Source organism: Mustela lutreola, chromosome 6 (assembly GCF_030435805.1).
Source record: "Mustela lutreola isolate mMusLut2 chromosome 6, mMusLut2.pri, whole genome shotgun sequence".
NCBI lineage: Eukaryota > Metazoa > Chordata > Mammalia > Carnivora > Mustelidae > Mustela > Mustela lutreola.
Window position 1 is genome coordinate 90,833,813 of NC_081295.1, and position 19,514 is coordinate 90,853,326.

The window sequence follows — 19,514 nt, forward strand, 5'->3', positions numbered from 1 at the left end:
CTGGGGACGTGGACACAGGCTGGACAGAATCTCGCGATGTTTAAGAATCCGGGAGGCGGTGCGTTACCACGGAGACGGAGAAGGACGGCTGGGACGCACGCGCCAGTTTGCTGCCCTAATCACGTGGAGGGGGTGAAGATGGCGGCCGCCCAGGCGGTGCAAGAAATGCGGACCCGCGTGGTTCTGGGGGAGTTCGGGGTTCGCAATGTAAGCCTATGGCCTTGAGCTTGGGAAGAGAAAAGAGAGTGGAACAGGGATGAGTTGGGGCGGGCTTGCCCTACCTGCCCCGTCGCAGACTCGTCTCTTTTTGCTCTAGGTTCATACCACCGACTTCCCCGGTAACTATTCGGGCTATGATGATGCCTGGGACCAAAACCGCTTCGAGAAGGTAGGTGGGCGGGGCTGGAGAGGGTATTTGGAACGGACCTTGTGATTTGGGCAGCCTTTGTCTTGGAAGCAGCCCTTGGGATTCGCTCGGTGCATAAGTCGTTTACTGAGCAACGGGTTAGGAGCTCCGTGTACACGGTTTGTGCTCTGTTCGACGAACAAGCGGTTTAATCTTGTTGAAGAGCGCGCATAAATGATTTCAGTATAATGTGGTAATTGTGGTTGGTAACGATAAGGACAGTAAGGGATGGGGTGATCCCACAGAGACACTTAATCTAGAATGGAAAGCGGGTCAGCGGTATGGAAGATGTACTTCCTGAAGGAGATGACATCTGAACTGAGCCCTGAACGATGAGTAAAATCTGACAACAGGGAAAGGTGAGGGGGATCTAAGACCGAAAGCTAAACTACAAAGGCTTTGCGAGCTGTGTTCTGGGAGTGGCCAAGCAGGTTATTATTGTTCGAATATAAAGTGCTAGCATGAGTGGTGGGCAAGATCGAAGTGCCTATTAGACACTGTAGGTGATAGGGAGCTTTTGAAAAGCTCTGAAGCAGATATGATCTGATTTGCAGCCACAACGGCTGGGAGAGAATGAATCAAAGATGAAATAGGGCAGTCAGATTTGTGACAGGATTGCATAGAGGAGTGGAGGTTGAAGGCATGAACTAAGATTATAATCAGAAAAATAGAGCAAAGGGAAGATAGAAGGTAAATTTGGTGATTGCTTTGATGTTGGCTGTGAGGAGGGAATGTAAAATGACCCAGCTTGAGGAACTGCTTTAATGAACGGTGGTACCATTTACTGATGAAAAATAGGTTTGGGGAAGGGGAATGATACTACATTGTTTCCTGTATGTGGAGAAATTTAGCAGGCTAGTAGAACATGTGTTTGAAAGGCAATCAGAAGTGAGATAAATTTGGAAGTTTTCAGTACATGATTGTTAAAACCATGAATGTGATTGAGGTTGCTTTGGAGAGAGAAAAAAACCTGGAAGATAGTGTTGTTTATAGAGTCGGTAAAAGATCGTGAATTTAGGAGGATTTAGGAGAAAGAAAACCAGAAGATTGGTGCTCAGAAGCCAAGGCAGAGTTTGAAAATGGAGGGATTCTGGGATGCCTGGGTGGCTCAGTTGGTTAAGCCACTGCCTTCGGCTCGGGTCAGGATTCCAGCGTTCTGGGATCAAGTCCCACATCAGGCTCCTTGCTTGGCAGAACCTGCTTCTCCCTCTGCTTGCGCACTCTCTCTCTCTGTCTCTGACAAATAAATAAAATCTTTAAGAAAATAAAAAATAAAGAAAATGGAGGGATTCTATCAATGCTGAATGCAGGAGTCGAGTCTAGTAAGATAAGAATTGAATAGTGTCGGGGCGCCTGGGTGGCTCAGTGGGTTGGGCCGCTGCCTTCGGCTCGGGTCATGATCTCAGGGCCCTGGGATCGAGTCCCGCATCGGGCTCTCTGCTCAGCAGGGAGCCTGCTTCCCTCTCTCTCTCTCTCTCTCTGCCTGCCTCTCCATCTACTTGTGATTTCTCTCTGTCAAATAAATAAATAAATAAATCTTTAAAAAAAAAAAAAAAAAAAAAAGAATTGAATAGTGTCAACTAGATTAAGGGGTGTGGAGGCCCGTTCTCTCGTAGAATAGTTTCTCTGGATGGTCTAGTGGGAGGCCATATTGCAGGTGATTTTAAATGAATAGAGAATTAAAAACAGGGAAACTTTTCAAGAAACTCCTAAAGGATCGGGGGAGAAAGGAACATCTATGAGGGTCATCTGGCCAAAAGGAAGTTCTTGGGTGAGAGAACATTAGGGGCAATATCCAGTGGGAGGGTATTGACTCCATAGAGAGTAAGCTTCATTTATTGCATTTTCTGTCCCTGCAGAACTTCCGTGTGGATGTGGTGCACCTGGATGAAAACTCATTGGAGTTCGACATGGTGGGAATTGATGCAGCCATTGCCAATGCTTTTCGACGTATTTTATTAGCTGAGGTATTTATCAGTGTGTATAGTGGCAAGGGTGGAGTTGGGTAGGAAACTGTGCAGTCACCTTATTTGGAGAATTCTCAAGTTGCCCCTTTCTTTTAGTTTCTTGGCAGTTTTTGCTGAGCATTCCTCCTGCTCATTCCTCAAACTTTTCATCAAGCTTTCTTCTAGAAGTGGTCCTCCTAGGTCAGGAAATAGGAGTAAATGGGGAGTCTATAGGTGAATGATCCTGTTTTCTTGGTCAGGTGCCAACCATGGCTGTGGAAAAGGTCCTTGTGTACAACAACACATCCATTGTCCAGGATGAGATCCTTGCTCATCGCTTGGGGCTCATTCCTATTCATGCCGATCCCCGTCTTTTTGAGTATCGGAACCAAGGTCAGTGTTTGAGAAAATGAAATTGTGGCAAAATTGGAACAGTTTTCTTGCACAGTTGATTCTAGAGTCCTGCTGCCTCTGTTCAGATCCTCGATTGGTTACTTTAAGATTGTAAGCAAGTTACTAACGTTTTGGTATAGGAGTTGTTGGGATCTATGTGAACACTTGCCCATGGCCTTCTGTAATTTGTCCAGAGGAATAAATGACAAATGCATATTAATGCATACAGTGTAGCGTCTGGCACCCAAATGTTCAGCTGTTCTTTTGTTCAGGAGATGAAGAAGGCACAGAGATAGATACTCTGCAGTTTCGTCTTCAGGTCAGGTGCACGCGGAATCCCCATGCCGCTAAAGATTCCTCTGATCCCAACGAACTCTATGTGAACCACAAAGGTGAGTGGTGGTGGGTGAGCAAGAAGGCCCCCCTTTGCTGGGTGCTAGTTTTAAGGACTGAGGTTTCTCTGATGTGCTGCTTTCTTCAGTGTACACCAGGCACATGACATGGGTGCCCCTGGGGAATCAGGCTGACCTCTTCCCAGAGGGCACTATCAGGCCTGTGCATGATGATATTCTCATTGCCCAACTGCGGCCTGGCCAGGAGATTGACCTACTCATGCACTGTGTCAAGGGCATTGGTAAGAACCCTGCGGGCTGCCCAGGGTGGTGGTGGTGGGGGGGTAGTGTGATTACAGTAGGGCGAGGTGTAACTAAGGTGCTCAGCTGAGCGGTCTTGACCAGCAAAAAGCCAGTGGGTCTCTGTTATGGGCTTATCGAACATGAAGAAAGTTTCCCCACAGGCTCTGATTTCAGTCTACCCTCCAGGCAAAGATCATGCCAAGTTTTCACCTGTGGCGACAGCCAGTTATAGGCTCCTGCCTGACATCACCCTGCTTGAGCCTGTGGAAGGGGAGGCAGCGGAGGAGCTGAGCCGGTGCTTCTCACCTGGGGTCATTGAAGTGCAGGAGGTCCAAGGTAGGCCACTGGGGATGCCACGCATTCGGGTCCACGACCTAAAGTATATTTTCTGTAAGGGTAGCAGAAATAAAAGCTCGGGGCTCGTGTATTTAGAACAGAGTTTTTCATTAGGTAAGAAGGTGGCCAGAGTTGCCAATCCCCGGCTAGATACCTTCAGCAGGGAAGTGTTCCGGAATGAGAAGCTGAAGAAGCTCGTCCGACTTGCTCGGGTTCGCGACCACTACATCTGTGAGTATCGGGTCGGGGTGGGGGTGTAGTTTCCTGGCAGAGTCCAGATTAGAAGCTGGCAGTGATGCGGCACAGGAGCTGGTGCCAGCACACCTGGGCTCAGGGCTCTCTCTGCTTCCCAGTCTCTGTTGAGTCAACAGGGGTGTTGCCACCGGAGGTGCTAGTGAGTGAAGCCATCAAGGTACTGATGGGGAAGTGCCGACGGTTCTTGGATGAACTGGACGCAGTTCAGATGGACTGAGTCTGCCACCAGACTTCTTGGTGTGGCCAGGCTGGGCTGCTCCCAAGCCAGGCTGAAGATCTGGGGTCCTGACCTGCCCTCACAGGACTGCTACAGAGTCCAATGTGACTGGAGGTCCTGGGTTTTCTGGGACAAGTCTAGCCTTTTCAGTTGATACATTTTGTTTAATGTGCCACAGAATGTGACCTTGTGCCTTTGTAAGGCCTTCATGTAAATAAAATTGCTTTTGTCAGGACTACCTGAGTTTTAACCCCAAAATATGGGCCCTCAACTCCGAAGAGGTTTGGCATTATTTAGCCCTAGGGAACACTGGGTTCAGGTGTTACTGCAGGCCAGGGCCAAATCCCTCTGAAGCCTTAAGAGAAATCCCTAATTGAGGTGGTTTCTGGGGGCTCAGCCACAGAAAGATACTGTGTGCCACTTTTACCCATCTTCTGGATTATCACAGGAAGCATCAGGTCTACAGCTGTCAAGTCACACTGCTATTAAGTGTCACACAAGGGTGGGTGCCTGGCTGGCTCAGTTGGCAGAGCAGGTGACTCTTGACCTCAGGATTATAAATTTAGCCCCATGTTGGGTGTAGAAATTACTTAAAAATGTTAAAAAAAAATTCACAAGGGACAGCAGCAGTTCCCTTTGGGCAGTGCTTCAGAGTCCCGCCCCAGCAGCCACAGAGAACACTGGGAGAGTGGGAAGACCGGCCTAGTGTAGGTCTGTCAGGAATAGAAATCTTTTTCTGACTGGCATACTGTTTGAGAAAGCTCAACAGAAGAGGTGCATCAGTTATCACTCTTCCTGTCCAGTTCCCTTAGCAGGATGTTCAGGAGTAGTGACGCTAGAAGTCACTGGTTTGAAAAAGGCAGATGGGGCCCTTTCTGTATGAAACGGAGATCTTTACTGACATGCAGATGTGCTTTAGAGTTAATGTTGCTACAAAAAAGTTCTATAAACAATAGAAAACTTCTAACATGAAGTCACAGGATGTTAAAAATATTACAGCACAATAAATACAACTATGCCCTCCATAGCCCCAACCAGAGAGGAGTAGGCAGCCATCAAGTTGAGAGGGAAACCTACTAAGACAGACTTCAGAGGTGACAGGAAGCAGCCCAAAGCACCACTCAGGAAGAGGGCATGGGGTGCATCTGCCACAGAAACAGCTCCACAGGACCCCCCCAAGTCCTCTTTGCCTAGGTTCACCTCTCTTCAACCCTGCCTGGGTGCCACCTGCTCACAGCTGTAGCTTGAGCCCAGGCTGTTCTGCTCAGTCCTTACCGAAGCCCTTGTGTCAGTGGGCTGCATGGATGAGAGGCCTCCTCCAGAATGCAAACATTCTATGTGGTTTCTTTATGGATTAAGGTTGGCTATGGCCAGCCGTGACTCAAGGCTACGGTCCTGCATTCATGTCCCTGCTGCTTACAGGGCGATCCAGTGACCTTTAGAACAGAGCAGAGCCTCACGATACAGGTTGTGATAAGGAAGGCATATGTTCTTTTCTTTTGGAAATGGTCCACAAGAGAAGTGACCAGGGACCTGAAAGACCATGAGATTTTTGAAGGCACCTGGACCCAACTAGTCTGAGACGAGACCAGTGGCTTTGCTAGCTGCTGGTCACAGACAGAGTCTAGCTGGTCTGCATTATCCTCTGATGCCAGTGGCATCACATGACACTAGACAGGGTACTGTGGCTCTTATGCCTGAGTGGACCCTGGGGCTGGGGAAACCACGCTAAGGGACTATGCATGGAGTATGTGTGAGCTCTAAGGGAAGGTCAGAAAGCACTCCGGATCCTGGCCCAGCCCTGGTCCCTGATGGTACTGCTCTCGACACTGTGTCCAGAGCTTGGTGACAGCCTGTACTGGGGATCCCATCAGGTGACCAGATTTTTGCTTAAAACAAAGAGCAGGAACTGCTCACATTCAGTTCGGCACTCAGCACCTGACCCAGACATGCCCCTGGGAGACAGGGAAGGTCCTCTGCCAACCCAGCGGTAAAGGGGCCCAGTGGAACTTGCAACAGCCCAGGAGGAACTCTCCGGCGCAAGCATTAAGACCAAGCCCCTTTGCAAGCCTGGCTAGTTGCAGTGTTGGGGGTTAGCACCCCGAGTTACCGCTCTACGCAGGTGTATGGCTACATGGGGGCGGGAGGGCTTGGGGAGTAGGGCCAGTCTGCTCAAGCTTTTCTTTCTTGGAAAAGTTGAAACTCCAAGTAGAATGGGAGATAGCTGGGAAATCTAGACGGAATGGCATGAGCACAAACTCCCTTTCTTGATACCTGAGGTATCATTACTTCTGCCTTGCACTGGGCCCCCTCTCTCCAGCTCCAGACCTGGATCTCTCTCCAGGCTGACAGTGGTGTAAGGTGAGGTGGCAGTGGAGAGGGGCCTAGAGATTAGCTACGAAGGGGAAGAAGAGATGACAATAAAGGCCAAGGAAGAATGCCCAAAAGTTTGATTCAGGGTTCAAAGATGGTGGCCAGGCCACCCTCCTCGTTGTCCAGCACCTCTGTCTCCAGCATTGGCTTTGTTTTTTTGAAAAGTGAGGGAAGATTCTTAATGTGAACTTCTTTTCGGAACTGCTCTCCCAAAGGTTTCTGTGGAAAACAAATGAAAAGAATTGATGCTGGGCCCTGAGGAGTGGGTTGTTTTCAAGATCATGACTGGGATGCCTAGGTGGCTTAGTCGGTTAAGCATCTGTCTTTGGCTCAGGTCATGATCCCAGGATCCTGGGATCCAGTCCCACACATCATGCTCCCTACTCAACACAGAGCCTTCTTCTCCCTCTCCCTGCCACTTCCCTCTGCTTGTGCTCTGACAAGTAAATAAAATCTATTTAAAAAATTTAAGAAAAATCGTGACCAGCTGGTCTCTGGTCTGCACAGACCCATCATCTAAGAAGACCGCAAGTGTGGGTCGAGCCAGCAGGGAGCACCAGGGGAGGCATGTAACTTACCCCGATGCAGCCAGCAATGAGGCGTTTGAATTGGTCCTTCCGGCGCTTGTCAGCCACTTTCTGCAGAGAGGGGTTCAACAGCTTGCAGTCAAACTGGTCCAGAGAATCCTTCTGTATGTCAGGGATCTGCTCCATCACAGCCCTTATTTCCAGGTACCGGGGGCGCTGCAGAGTGTGGATATAGAAAACCATGCAATGGCAATGGCTGGGCCCTGGCCCCTTTCCCATCCCCCACCAAGCCCAGGGGCAGGACCAGCAAGCTGGCAGCTGCCTGCTTTTATGACGGCCGAACCACCTGGGAGCAGGCCCTGAGGGCTGAAGCTGCAGTGCACCTTCGTACTGTATGACTCACCAGCGCCTCATAGATCTGGAAGGCCAGGTGCACCAGGGAAGCCATGCAGCCATCGTGCTGCCCGTGCGTCTGTAAGCCCTTCAGCACGCTGGTGAAAAGCCACGTGACGGCATCTGCGAGCAGTGTCCCTGACAGCACCTGGGGACACAGCTGTGCTCAGGGCCAAAGGGGTACCCTTGGAGAGCCCCAGCAACCCACTTCTTCTAACCGATTCAATCCTCATGACCCCAGCCTCTCATAAGGGCTAAGGAGAAGGGGTAAATAATCATACTTGTTTGAGCAGAGGCCAGCAGAGCTGGGTGGTGGTCCTCTGGCAGGACAGAGTATCCTTCCAGGCAAGGGAATTGAAGGCTGTAATTAAGAGCGCCGTACAAACATCCTAGTGGGAAAGGATGAAGGATTCCAATGAGAAAATGAATACAATTTTCTGAGTAGGCCTCTACACGAGGAGCTGGAGTTTTCATAGGTAAACAGAAACATGACAAAAGCAGCTACTGGAGACGAGCTTATTTCCTCTGTGTATCAGGCAGTCAAAAACAAAACAAAACAGCCCATACAGAGAAAACGCATGTGTAAGGAGACCTAGCTCAGGCCTAGGCTCGAACACCACAACGTGCCCGTATGCTTGTGTGTGAAAGCCTTTGTCCATGCCGGCACAGAAGACACCTTGACCTCTCCCACTGTTTTCTGGAGCTTTAGGAACCAGGAACTTAACTCATATAAAGCGGCATTACCCAAAGAATTCTTTGATGGCATCATAGGTTGAGAAAAGTGGAAGCTGGCGCCATACCTGGAAAGCAGAAAACCCTCCCCTGTCCCCTCCACCCACCTCATGCTTCATTAGACATTTGCCCAGGTCTGTAAGCTCCGTCATGGTGGAGGGGGCAACCTCTGTGGCCATCATCTCTTCATCTGTAAGCAGGGAGCAGAATGTTAAGCTCCATCCTTTCAGAACAGAGAAAAGCAGACCGCCAAGTAAGGGAGAGCTGAGTACCCCGGGCTGCCTGGTCAATGAGCAGTCCTGGGACAGCCCCCCAGCTGCCTGAGAGGGTGCAGAAGCCCCTACCCATCGCAGGTCTGGAGGTGCATCTGGCTGCAGTGTGAAAAATAGTGGGAAACAGGAGATTCTCTCAACAGTTACTTAAAAAGCTGCAAACACTGAGGATCTTTTGTGGTTGAAGTATTTGAAGACCCCACTGTAGCAGGCACAGACTTAGTTCCTGGGGATGTTAACAGGAATAGGACGAAGTCCCTTCCCTGATGGGAGTTTACATCCTAACAAGGGAAACAGGGAATACATGAAATAAAACAATGTTAATACTTAACACAGTGTTGAGTGCTATGAAGAAAAACAGAGCAAAGGAAGGACACAGGGTGGCTGGCTGGGGTGGCTAGTTTTTCTAGGTTGGTCATGGAAGACCTTTCAGAGGTGACATGTGAATGAGAGGCCATGGATACAGCTGGGAGAAAAGCTATTCTAGTAGAGCAAACAGCAAGTGCAAAGGCTCTCCAGTGGGAGTATGTTGGAGGAATACAGCAAGAGGGCCAGTGGAGAGAACCAGATGGACATCCCCCCACCAGCGCAGACTACTGGAGAAACCATTTCTACACGAACTGACCTGGCTACAGAAGGGACAATATTCTGGAGTCTAAGGGCAGACCTCTGGAGGACCACACAGCAGGCTTACTTACCATCTCCATCTGTAGGGGGAGCAGTACCATGGTCAGCAGTTTTCTTTGAAACACAGCACACCGCTAAAGCAAGAAAGTGGGGTTACTGGGCTTTCTGCCACCAGACAAGAGGCACCTCTGGACAATAAATCCCAAATGGTCTTCCGGGCAGATGAAATTGGGGGAAAGTGGGGCACTGTCCAGGCACAAAACCACCTTCACCAGCAGAAACAGAGGTGGTGTTTGACTGGACTGCTCTGGTGCCCCTTTAACTTCAATCAACTAGAGGAAAATGACAGAATTTTCTGAGTAGGCGACCAGGAGAGAATGTCTACTGATATATCCTTGGTCTACTATGAATCTCAAACAAATGAAATAACCAAAAAAGAAAAAAAAAAATTAGCCACCTCATGTCCAAGTTATAAAAATTTTCCCATTTTGACAAAACCAGGAAGTTACTCCTGCCATTAATCCAAATTTCTATTATTTTAGACCATTCCCACATATTCTAGTCTTACAAATACAATACAGTTTATAATTCATAGGATGTCCTTCAGTTGATTTAAGGACTACCTGGTTTCTATCTAGTTCATTATTTCTTAACCATCTGTCAGTAATGCTGTAAACATGCCTTAATGGGATTAGATGAGCAACCAGTTCTTTTCCCCAGAAAAAATTTTCTCTACTACCCCTACATCCCACATGCCACTTACTGATTAGGTCCATGACTTCTCGGGTTAACATCCTCACCAGTTGTTCCTCTAACATCTCTTGAGACTCTGGGTTGTCATCCGCGGTGTCATCTTCCCCACTGCAGAAAAGCAGAGGGCCAAGTTCCACAGGAGTACAAAAGAGGGAAGGACAAGAAAAACAGTGCCCCTAACCAGACCATCTGTGCTCGCTTCCTTCTCCTGGCTTCCTTCGGTCTCCGCTCCATACCAATGCTGGCAACGGGACAGCAACGATCCAGTGAGGCGGGCATTATTACTTGACTCTATCCAGTTGGCTAAAGGTACTGGATCAAAATCCAAAGTGGGTAAGGATGTCTCAGCACCCTCCTAAGACAGAGTATGCCTAACGGTCACAGACAAGCCATCTATCATGTAGGCTGAGGACGACCATAACCTGCAGCTTTCTAGCCCTGAAGAACAGTGCTCCCACCAAGAAAAGAGATGCTTCTTACCACAGTAGGCTCCTCTGGTTGATGACTTGCCATTTCTGGGAAAGCCTCTGGGAAAACAAAAGGGAAATAATGCTGAGAGTGAGGAAAAAGTTGGAACAGATAATATCTATGGTCCACTTCATGAGGAGAATGAACTGAAAGTGATTCGAGATCTCAATGACAGCCTTGGGAACCCCAGAAGATTAAACTACCAGACGTGGTCTCTAGAACCTCTCCTGCACCCATGACAAGAACAGGGTATCCCATGCTTGGAAAGAATCAGCGATACTGTAGAATTCCCAGGTCTTTCTGAACATTGTTCTCTACCCAGCTGGTCCTCCTGCTTAATCCCACAGCTGGGGAAACAGACCCAGAGGAGGGACTCCCCTGATCGCCTCTCCTCAGTTAACAGGAGGTCAGGAGCAGAACTAGAGTGTGCAGGTCTTCGTAGGCAACTGAATCAGTCTAATTCAGGGGGAAAACAAGGGGGCGCAATCCACTGTAGCAAGCAAAGCCAAGAGCAGGGGACCCTTTCAGGAACTCCTGACTTGCAAAACTCATAGGACAGGCCAACCCACCCAAGGGTCCTCTTTGCTCCCCCTTCTGACCAATCTCTTACCATGTGGAGGTAGGTGAAAAGAGGTCCAAGGATTGGAGACACCAGGGCTTCATAGTGCTCTGGGGGACAGAAGAGCACCAGAGGCTTCACAAAGACCCATGGCACGGCAGGTTAAGAAGTTTTAGCACATGAACACATGCCCCTCTCTAAGGCACCCCTCTCCTGTCAGGCAGCAGGATACCCCCACCGGCAGAGTTAACCCTCAAAAGACCTACAAGATGCCTAGGATATTCTGTGTTAATAGGCAAAAATCTGGGGCACCCGGGTGGCTCAGCTGGTTCAACGTCTGCCTTCAGGTAGGTCATGATCCCAGGACCCCTGCATTTCAGCAGGGAGTCTGCTTCTCCCTCTCACTCTGCCCCTCCTCTCCAGTTTATCTCCTCTCTCCTGCTCTCCTATAAATAAAATCTTTTTAAAAAGGGCGGGGGGCAAAAATCTTCAAACTCTTTTCCAAAAAGCCCTGGCTACTGAGGAATGGATCTAGACTGCACTTTACAGGCATTTATTTGCCCAAAAGAAGAGGAACACTCTCTTTTACCTAAAGTTCTCCTTTAACTCCAGGGAAGAAAGATACTCTCGAAAACATTAAAAAAAAAAAAAAAAAAAAAAAAGAGAGAGAGAGAGAGTCCAAATGGGAATGAAGTATGAGAGGAAGCACCTGACAGGATATAGAAGAGATTAAAAAAAAACAAACAAAAACCCTTTGTCTTTCCTATTTCCAAAGAGTGAGTTGTCAAGATTAACCCCGAGGAAGAACACTTTGAAGGCCCCCCCCCCCAGTCTGCCTTCCTGTTTTCCTGCCATTCACGCCAATCTTCTCTTCCACTGAATGTGATTATCACACACTCGGATAAATGATTCCATCTATTCCATACTGCTCAGCTCTGCCTCCTCCAGTGCCTGAGAGCGGCTCCTGTCTTCAATCTCCCGGCCTCTTGGGTTTATCTAGGGACTTTGGAAAGGATATGAAGCATGGGTCTGAGACGGTAGTCAGGAATATTGTTCAAGTTGACAAAGGCCGAGCTGAGGAGCTGAGTAGCCAGGTGCTCCACAGTGTAAAAGTCCTGCTGCATGGAAGGACCCGCCTTCCCAAGGATGTGGAAACTGCAAGGGAACATCACAGCCAGTGACAAACCCCACCTTGGTCACTGCCAAGCCCCGAACACGCCAGGAATTTCTAGCCTATCTCATTTGTGAGGTAACTTCAGCTCAATCAGTAATGCACCCCTCACCTGCCTTTAAGGAAACCTGATAACCAATTTAGCCATCTTTTTAAAGACAGATGTTGGCAGCCAAGATCAACAGTAACCTTCATTACTTCGTAAGGAACATGGAGTTAAAACGAAGAGTCTCTTTTGGTTAGCCTGGCTGAGCGGAGCACTGGGTGAGTGAGGACAATGTCTGGGGTGTGGTGTGCTACGGGATGGCCAGTTACCTCTGCATCCTACAACCAGGATGCAAAGAAAAAGTCTGGCTAGAGACCTCCAGAGTCCCATTCAAAGTAGCTTGAGTGGTGAGGGCTCTGAGAAAATGCAGCCCTGCTCATAGTATCTGACACTGTGGTCTCAGCCTTTTATGCTCCGGAAGCAGACAAGTTAGGCATAAAATGTCAAGTTATGGCTAGGGCCGAGACATACATGACAATTATAAAAAAGCAAATGCAAGAAAGTCAGCCAATTCATTTCAGTGTGACATTAGAATCACTGGTTTCCTGTCATATTTTTACTTCATCTTATCTGAACCCTAGAATCTACATCAGAAGTCCTATCCATCGCATTGCTACATTACACAGCTAAAGCAGCTGTGTTCCCTCTCTTACTGTGTCTCTGTCAAATGAATAAATAAAATCTTTTTTTAAAAAAAGAAATAAATAAAAAGAGAATAGAGAGAAGTAGCACTGGTTCCTTACCAGTTTTCATAGAGGGTGGAGAAGAAACGCTGCATCCTTTCCAAGACCGTTTTGTAGACAGGAGAGTCATTCAGTTCCAAGAGAGGTTGAGGTAAGCCTACAGGGAAAGATGGGTCATGAACATGCTCTTCTGCTGCCAAGGATCTTAACCTGCCGACACCCTACCACAGGCAGATGTGGTGTGGGGGTGACAACTGCCGTAAACACAAAGCAGCTCGCCATGTCTTCTACCAAATGGAGGGGTTATGAGCTTCCTTCGAGGTGACTGCAATGTTGTTTTTGGCAAGGGAAGGGGGAAACTTTTTCAGTGATCCTGACTTCAGACTAGACCTGGGCACTCCAACTTTAGCCTGGGACTTGTACCAAAACACAGGATGACAGCTCAAAATGATCTCTTCATAAAGCACTGGGGATACCCACCTGCCCTGCTTTTTAAGTTGTGGAACCTTTCAAGCAACACTTCAGGCAAAAGCCCAACATGTAAGGCAAATCATAATGAAACTCATTATAGTATGAGCGAGATCTCAAAGATCCAAAAGAGCCAAATTTCTCATCAGAGGCAGTTTTTAATTTCAAGTCTTGCGCACGGCTGGAAGCTGACAGAGGGAACTGTTTGTCCATTCTAGTATGTTTTGGGCGACCATCTATTTCTATAGGAGGAATTCCTGGCTTTATTTGAATAACTGAATGGCAGGTTGGGGGAGTGGGAATGGGTGGGGAAGCAATACCTATTTTTTATAGAAATTACATTCTTGATATCCTATATTTTATAGAAATTACATTTCTTGATATTACTTTCTGTAATGAGGACCTTTAGTGCAGTGATGCCAAAGAAAAAGGCCCAGGACCATGTAGGCTGAGACACACAGACACGAGCTCCAGAAAGGCCAATTAACACCCTTCTTTTCATGAATGTCACAGCCGAGGAATGCTCACTGGCCTGCTTACTGACAGCCAGGCCCAGGCCCAGGTTACTGCTGGGAACGGAGAGACCCTGTGGGGGCTGTGATGGTGAGCCAGCACAAAGCTTAAGAGACAAGGGTTAGGCAACTCTGGACGTCCCTGGCTCGAACTTCTAACCACTGCCTCGCTCTGTGTGTTCCAGCTGCACTGAGTCACCACTCTCTACTTCCTGGATACACCAGGCTCTTTCCTGCATGCTGCAGCATCTTATACCTGCCATTCAGTTTGCCCAGAAGGCTCAACATCTCTTGTCCAACCTGAGAAGCTCCTTCCTACTTATCCTTCAAGTCTCCACTAGGAGGCAGTCCTCCAACTATTCTCCAACATGGGTGAGGTTTCCCAATAAACACATGGCCGCTTCCCTTCCCAGCACACATCACACGATTGCAGTTACTTACTAAGGTGAAAAATGAGTTATAGCAACACTTGAATCAAGGTAACAACTGGGAGACATGGTTTAGAATCTATTCCTTTAAAATTTTTAATAACATATATAACAGCTAATTAAAGCTATTTTAGTTTAACTGCTTTTAAGATTCATTTATCTAAAAGCTTAACTGATTTATCACTTTTTTTTCATATGTGAAAGCAGGAAAAGTCTGCCAACAGCCTTCAGGTCAAAGAACCCTGGTTTATTTATAAGCTAAAGGCTCTGACACACACCTCTACCTGGAAGGGTTAACAGTGCAGAGGGGGTGACAGAGGAGAGCAACTGCCTCTACAGACCAAAGATAATGATGTCAATGCACTTGTTCTTGGAGACCCTGTAGGAACTCCACAGAGAAATAGGCAGTTGAGGTAGTGCCAGGCAAAGAGGAGGGGATGGTGACACAGGCATGCCAAAGCTGCTGGAGGGTCCATCAGAGGTAAGGTAAACTTCAAGAAAAGAAAAAATGGACCGATTTCTTACCTAAAATCGCAGACTTCTCCGCTTCAAGCATATCCAGAGCCTTTGTGAAAGGCTCTGCCATCTTGGCCAGCATTTCTGGTGCATATAAAGTATTGTGAGTTCTGCAAGAAACAAGGACACTATGTGAACTTTTCCTAGTTGGCCTGCAGAAGGAAAGAAAGGATTTCATCCTGTAACTCAGTGATACTACACATCCACATAGAATTTAAATGTTTCCCTGGCACCAGGAATAGACTATTTGGCTGTATAGTATTCAACACCTAAAAGCAATCAAGACGAGAAGCAAATCCTGAGACAGCTGGATGCTATCACTATCTAAAGCCAGAAAGGTAAATTCTTTTTTTAAAAGACTTATTTTAAAGAGAGGGAGAACTGCCTTCTTAGCGCTGCAGGCAGTGCATCAGTCTCATAAAGAGAGGCAGAGCCTGTGCACACCACGCGTGTTGAGTGGGGCGAGGGACAGAGGGAGAGGGAGAGAGAGAATCCCAAGCAGACTCCACACCCAACACAGAGCCCAATGCAGAGCTCAATCCCACAACCCTGAGGATCATGACCTGAGAGGAAGCCAAGAATCAGATGCTCAACTGCTTGACCGACTGAGCCCCAAGGCACCCTGGGACAGAAATTCTTTCAAACCTGATGTAATGCCTGGGCACGCTCAGTTTGCAGACTGACGGGGAGACAGGAGATGTTGTTAGAGGCCCTGTGCTTTCACAGGCTGGAACACAAAGCAGGTAATGAAATGACCCCATGTTCAGATGTCTGGCTTTCATTCTAAGAGCCTGGACCATACAATGCTCTGACAGTTGCTTCTGCCTGCTGGAAGGACTGTCACAGCTCCCAACAGAAGACCAAAATGCCTTACCTGAGCAGTCATTGGCTGTGGAGGACTAAGCAGCAATGACTGCAGACCTGAGCTAGTGCCATCCACAGCTGTCAGCCCTTTTCACCCACAGCAATGGCACCACCAACAATCCACAGGCAGAGCGTGTAACCACCTATCTTTCTTTTAAAAGGTAATTATAATGAGATTTCAAACGTAGAGAAAGTTACAAAATATAAGAGAAAAAACTAGCAGGGTTAAATATTAAAGATGCACACTGAACAGGACACCTGGGTGTCTCCGTCGTGAAGCATCTGCCTTCGGCTAAGGTCATGATCCCAGGGTCCTGGGATCAACCCCTGCATTGGGCTCTCTGCTCAGTGGGGAGCCTGCTTCTCCCTCCCCCACTCACCCTGTTTATGTTCCCTCTCTTGCGGTATCTGTCAAATAAACAAGTAAAATCTTAAAAAAAAAATGCACACCAAATAGATTTTAGACCATGCTTTTTTAAATTAAAAAAAATACTCAACACTGTTTATTAAATCTAACCATGTACACTCAGTACAATCATTTTAACTTTAAGGATGCCACTTAATTCGTTCTAGTTTATCTCCCCACCTCCCTGAGCGCTAATAAGTTTGTCTCCTCTTCTAGCAATAAGCTTTTCTGCAGAGTTCTTGTGTACATGTGTTGAGTTTCTCTATGGCGGACAAGCACGTTGAATTGCTGGATACTGATGGTTTGCAAGTCACGTGCTGCAAACGTCTTCTCCTGGTCCGCGGCCTGGCTTGCTTATACTGATATTTCCAATAGGCTTTATGACCTCCCGTTTTTTCCATTGTGGTAAAATACATATAACATAAAATTTATCACTTTTAAGTGTATAGTTCAGTGGCACTAAATACACTCAGACTGTTATGCAACCATCACCACTATCCATCCCCTATTTTTTGTCTTATAAAACTGAAACTCTGACCTAATAAACAGTATCTCCCCATTCTTCCCTCTCCTGGCTCCCGGCAACCACCATTATACTTTCTGACTTTAGGATTTTGACCATATTCAGCACCTTATGCAAGTAGAATCCTACAGGATTTGTCCTTCTGTGACCAGCTTCTGTCATTTAGCACAATGTCCTTAAGGTTCATTCTTGTTGTACCATATTGAAGAACTGCCTCCCTTTTAAAGGCTGAAAGATATTCTATTGGATGTATGTATCACATTCATCCACTGGTGGACGCTTGGGTTGCTTTCACTTTTTTTGTTAATGATTTTATTTTAAGTAATCTCTACACCCAACGTGGGGCTCCAACTTACAACCCTGAGATCAAGAGTCTCATGATCTTCCAACGGAGCCAGCCAAGCAGCTTCCATGTTTTAGCTAGTATAAATAATGCTCCTATGAAATTGAGTGTATAAATAAGTCTCTGAGACGCTGTTTTCATTTCATTTCTTTTTTTTTTTTTTAAGATTTTATTTATTTGTCAGAGAGAGGGAGAGAGAGCGAGCACAGGCAGACAGAATGGAAGGCAGAGGCAGAGGGAGAAGCAGGCTCCCTGCCAAGCACGGAGCCCGATGTGGGACTCGATCCCAGGACCCTGGGATCATGACCTAAGCTGAAGGCAGCTGCTTAACCAACTGAGCCACCCAGGCATCCCAACCCTGTTTTCATTTCTTTTGAGAACCCAGAACTGGAATTGCTGGATCATATGATATTATTTTTATTTTTTTGAGGAACAGTTCAAATGTTTTTTTGCAGCAGTCCCATTTTATATTCCCCCAACAGTGCACTCCCATGATTCTTATTAGTAACTGCTTAGAGTGACCCACATATTCTTTAGGCTGTTACCTTCTCTTCAATCTTTTTTTCCTATTCCTCAGCTTCATTAATTTCATTATCCTATTTTTTTTTTTTTTGAAGATTTTATTTATTTGACAGAGACAGACACAGCGAGAGAGGGAACACAAGCAGGGGAAGTGGGAGAGGGACAAGCAGGCTTCCCATTGAGCAGGGAGCCTCATGCAGGGCTCGATCCCAGGACCCGGGGATCATGACCTGAGCCAAAGGCAGATGCTTAACTGATTGAGCCACCCAGGCGCCCCTCAACTTTTAACATGTAAAACTTGAAGGAAGCTTCCAAGCAGGGAATGACTGGGGCCAAGGGCAGGTCACACCCTCTGTCCCCTCCTCCCACCCAACCTCCCCACTGCCATTAAGTAGGAACAGTTACATAACTAGCAGTTCATCTCCATTTCTCCCTTCCTCCAGCTTCTGGGAGCACCAATTTACTATCTCTATAGATTTATCCATTGATAAGTAGATAAATTTATCTACTGATATTTCACACAAATGGAACTATAAATCAGAATTATAAATGAAATTATATAATACATGGCCTTCTGAGTCTGGTGTCTTTCACTCAGCGTAATAGTTTTAAGGTTCTTCTACATTACAGCACATTAATAATCCTTCCTTCCTTCCTGTGGCTGGATATCTGCATCTCCACGGATTGGCTACTGTGATATAGTGCTGGGAGAACATTACTCAGCAAGTATTTGTTTGCGTACCTGTTGGCAACTCTTTAGGGTATATATGCATGAGTGGAAATGACAGGTTGTGTGATAATTCTATATTTAAAGTTCTGAAAAATAAACCATTTCCTTTTTTTCCATAGTAGCTAAACCATTTTATGTTGCTCACCAGCAATGCACAAGGGTTCTAGTTTCTCCTCATCATTGCCAAAATGTATAATTCTGGGGTACGGGGGTATGATGAGGCACAGAGGGAGAGGGACTCGTAAGCAGGCTGCATGGAGCCCGACACAGGGCTCAATCTCACAACCCTGAAATCATGACCAGAGCTGAAATCAAGAGTCAGGTGCTTAACTGAATGAGCCACCCAGGTGCCTCATAATTTTGTTTCTTTTTTCAAGATTACTTATTTATTTAAGAGAGAGAGCAGAGCAAGTGAGAACATGAGTGGTGGGGAGGGACAGACTTGGGAGAAGGAGAAGCAGGCTCCCTGCTCAGGAGGAAACCTGATACTGGGCTCGATCCCAGTATCTGATCATGACCTGAGCCAAAAGCAGACACTTAACTGACTGAGCCACCCAGGTGCCCCATAATTTTGTTTCTAAAATAATTATTATTCCTATTTATTTCAACCATTTTGTTGGGTGTGAAGTGGTATCTCATGGTTCTGATTTGCACTTCCCTAATTAGACCTCTAATGATGATGAGCATCTTTTTTGGTGAGTCTGGGGGGATTTTCATTTATGAATGGAGATAGTTTACTTCTTTTCCAATTTGGATACCTTTATTTCTTTTTCTTGCCTTAATTCTCCATCTGCGACTGCCAGTACACAATGTCAAATGGCAGTGGAACTGGGCATCCGTATTCTGTTCCTGATGGTAGGAGGAAACCACTCCATTTTTAATCACTGAGTAAGAGATAAGCTATGGATTTTTCATAAGAATCATTTTTCATGTCAAACAAGTTCCCTTCTACTCACAGCCTGCTGAGTGTTTTTATCATCAAGAGGTGTTAAATTTAGGGGCGCCTGGGTGGCTCAGTGGGTTAAGCCTCTGCCTTTGGCTCAGGTCATGATCCCAGAGTCCTGGGATCGAGCCCCATGTCGGGCTCTCTGCTCTGCAGGGAGCCTGCTTCCTCCTCTCTCTCTGCCTACTTGTGATCTCTGTCAGTCAAATAAATAAATAAAATCTTAAAAAAAAAAAAAAAAAAGAGGTGTTAAATTTAGATTTTGTCAAATGCTTTTTTGTGTCAATTAAGATGATCATGTAGATTTTTTCCCTTGTTCTATTAATATGGTGTATTACACTAGTTTATTTTTATATGTTGGAGTACTCTTATACCCGTCAGCTAAACTGCACTTGTATCTGTGTATAATCTCTCAATCATGTTGCTGGGAGTCACTTTGCTCCTATTTTGTGAAGCCAGCCAAAACT

The 19,514-nt window shown here is 46.7% G+C and overlaps 2 protein-coding genes across 5 annotated transcripts in view; one reads left to right on the plus strand and one right to left on the minus strand.

The window, feature by feature from the left end:
- The first annotated feature begins 49 nt into the window (after positions 1-49).
- POLR1C (RNA polymerase I and III subunit C) lies at positions 50-4,423 on the plus strand. 2 transcript variants are annotated; one of them, XM_059178085.1, is made up of 9 exons: positions 50-207; positions 317-388; positions 2,266-2,373; positions 2,613-2,745; positions 3,018-3,137; positions 3,227-3,379; positions 3,567-3,716; positions 3,831-3,947; positions 4,070-4,423. In XM_059178085.1, the coding sequence occupies exons 1-9, from the start codon at positions 139-141 to the stop codon at positions 4,186-4,188; spliced, it is 1,041 nt and encodes a 346-aa protein (XP_059034068.1). In that variant the 5' UTR covers positions 50-138; the 3' UTR covers positions 4,189-4,423. The 2 variants fall into 2 exon arrangements, with proteins under 2 accessions (XP_059034068.1, XP_059034069.1); XM_059178086.1 differs by lacking the exon at positions 3,227-3,379.
- A 637-nt stretch (positions 4,424-5,060) lies between these two features.
- The window catches only part of XPO5 (exportin 5), a 46,491-nt gene continuing 32,037 nt past the window's right edge, over positions 5,061-19,514 (minus strand). For 2 of the 3 annotated variants that reach the window (XM_059178065.1, XM_059178064.1), the window contains 12 exons: positions 14,726-14,826; positions 12,853-12,949; positions 11,911-12,047; positions 10,944-11,041; positions 10,346-10,392; positions 9,876-9,973; positions 9,184-9,246; positions 8,321-8,403; positions 7,763-7,870; positions 7,492-7,629; positions 7,140-7,304; positions 5,061-6,780 (listed from right to left, as the gene is read on the minus strand). In XM_059178065.1, the coding sequence (XP_059034048.1) occupies positions 6,643-6,780; positions 7,140-7,304; positions 7,492-7,629; positions 7,763-7,870; positions 8,321-8,403; positions 9,184-9,246; positions 9,876-9,973; positions 10,346-10,392; positions 10,944-11,041; positions 11,911-12,047; positions 12,853-12,949; positions 14,726-14,826 (1,273 nt within the window). In that variant the 3' untranslated portion in view covers positions 5,061-6,642. Of the gene's footprint in view, positions 6,781-7,139; positions 7,305-7,491; positions 7,630-7,762; positions 7,871-8,320; positions 8,404-9,183; positions 9,247-9,875; positions 9,974-10,345; positions 10,393-10,943; positions 11,042-11,896; positions 12,048-12,852; positions 12,950-14,725; positions 14,827-19,514 lie in introns of all 3 variants that reach the window. The other variant, XM_059178063.1, reaches the window with a different exon arrangement.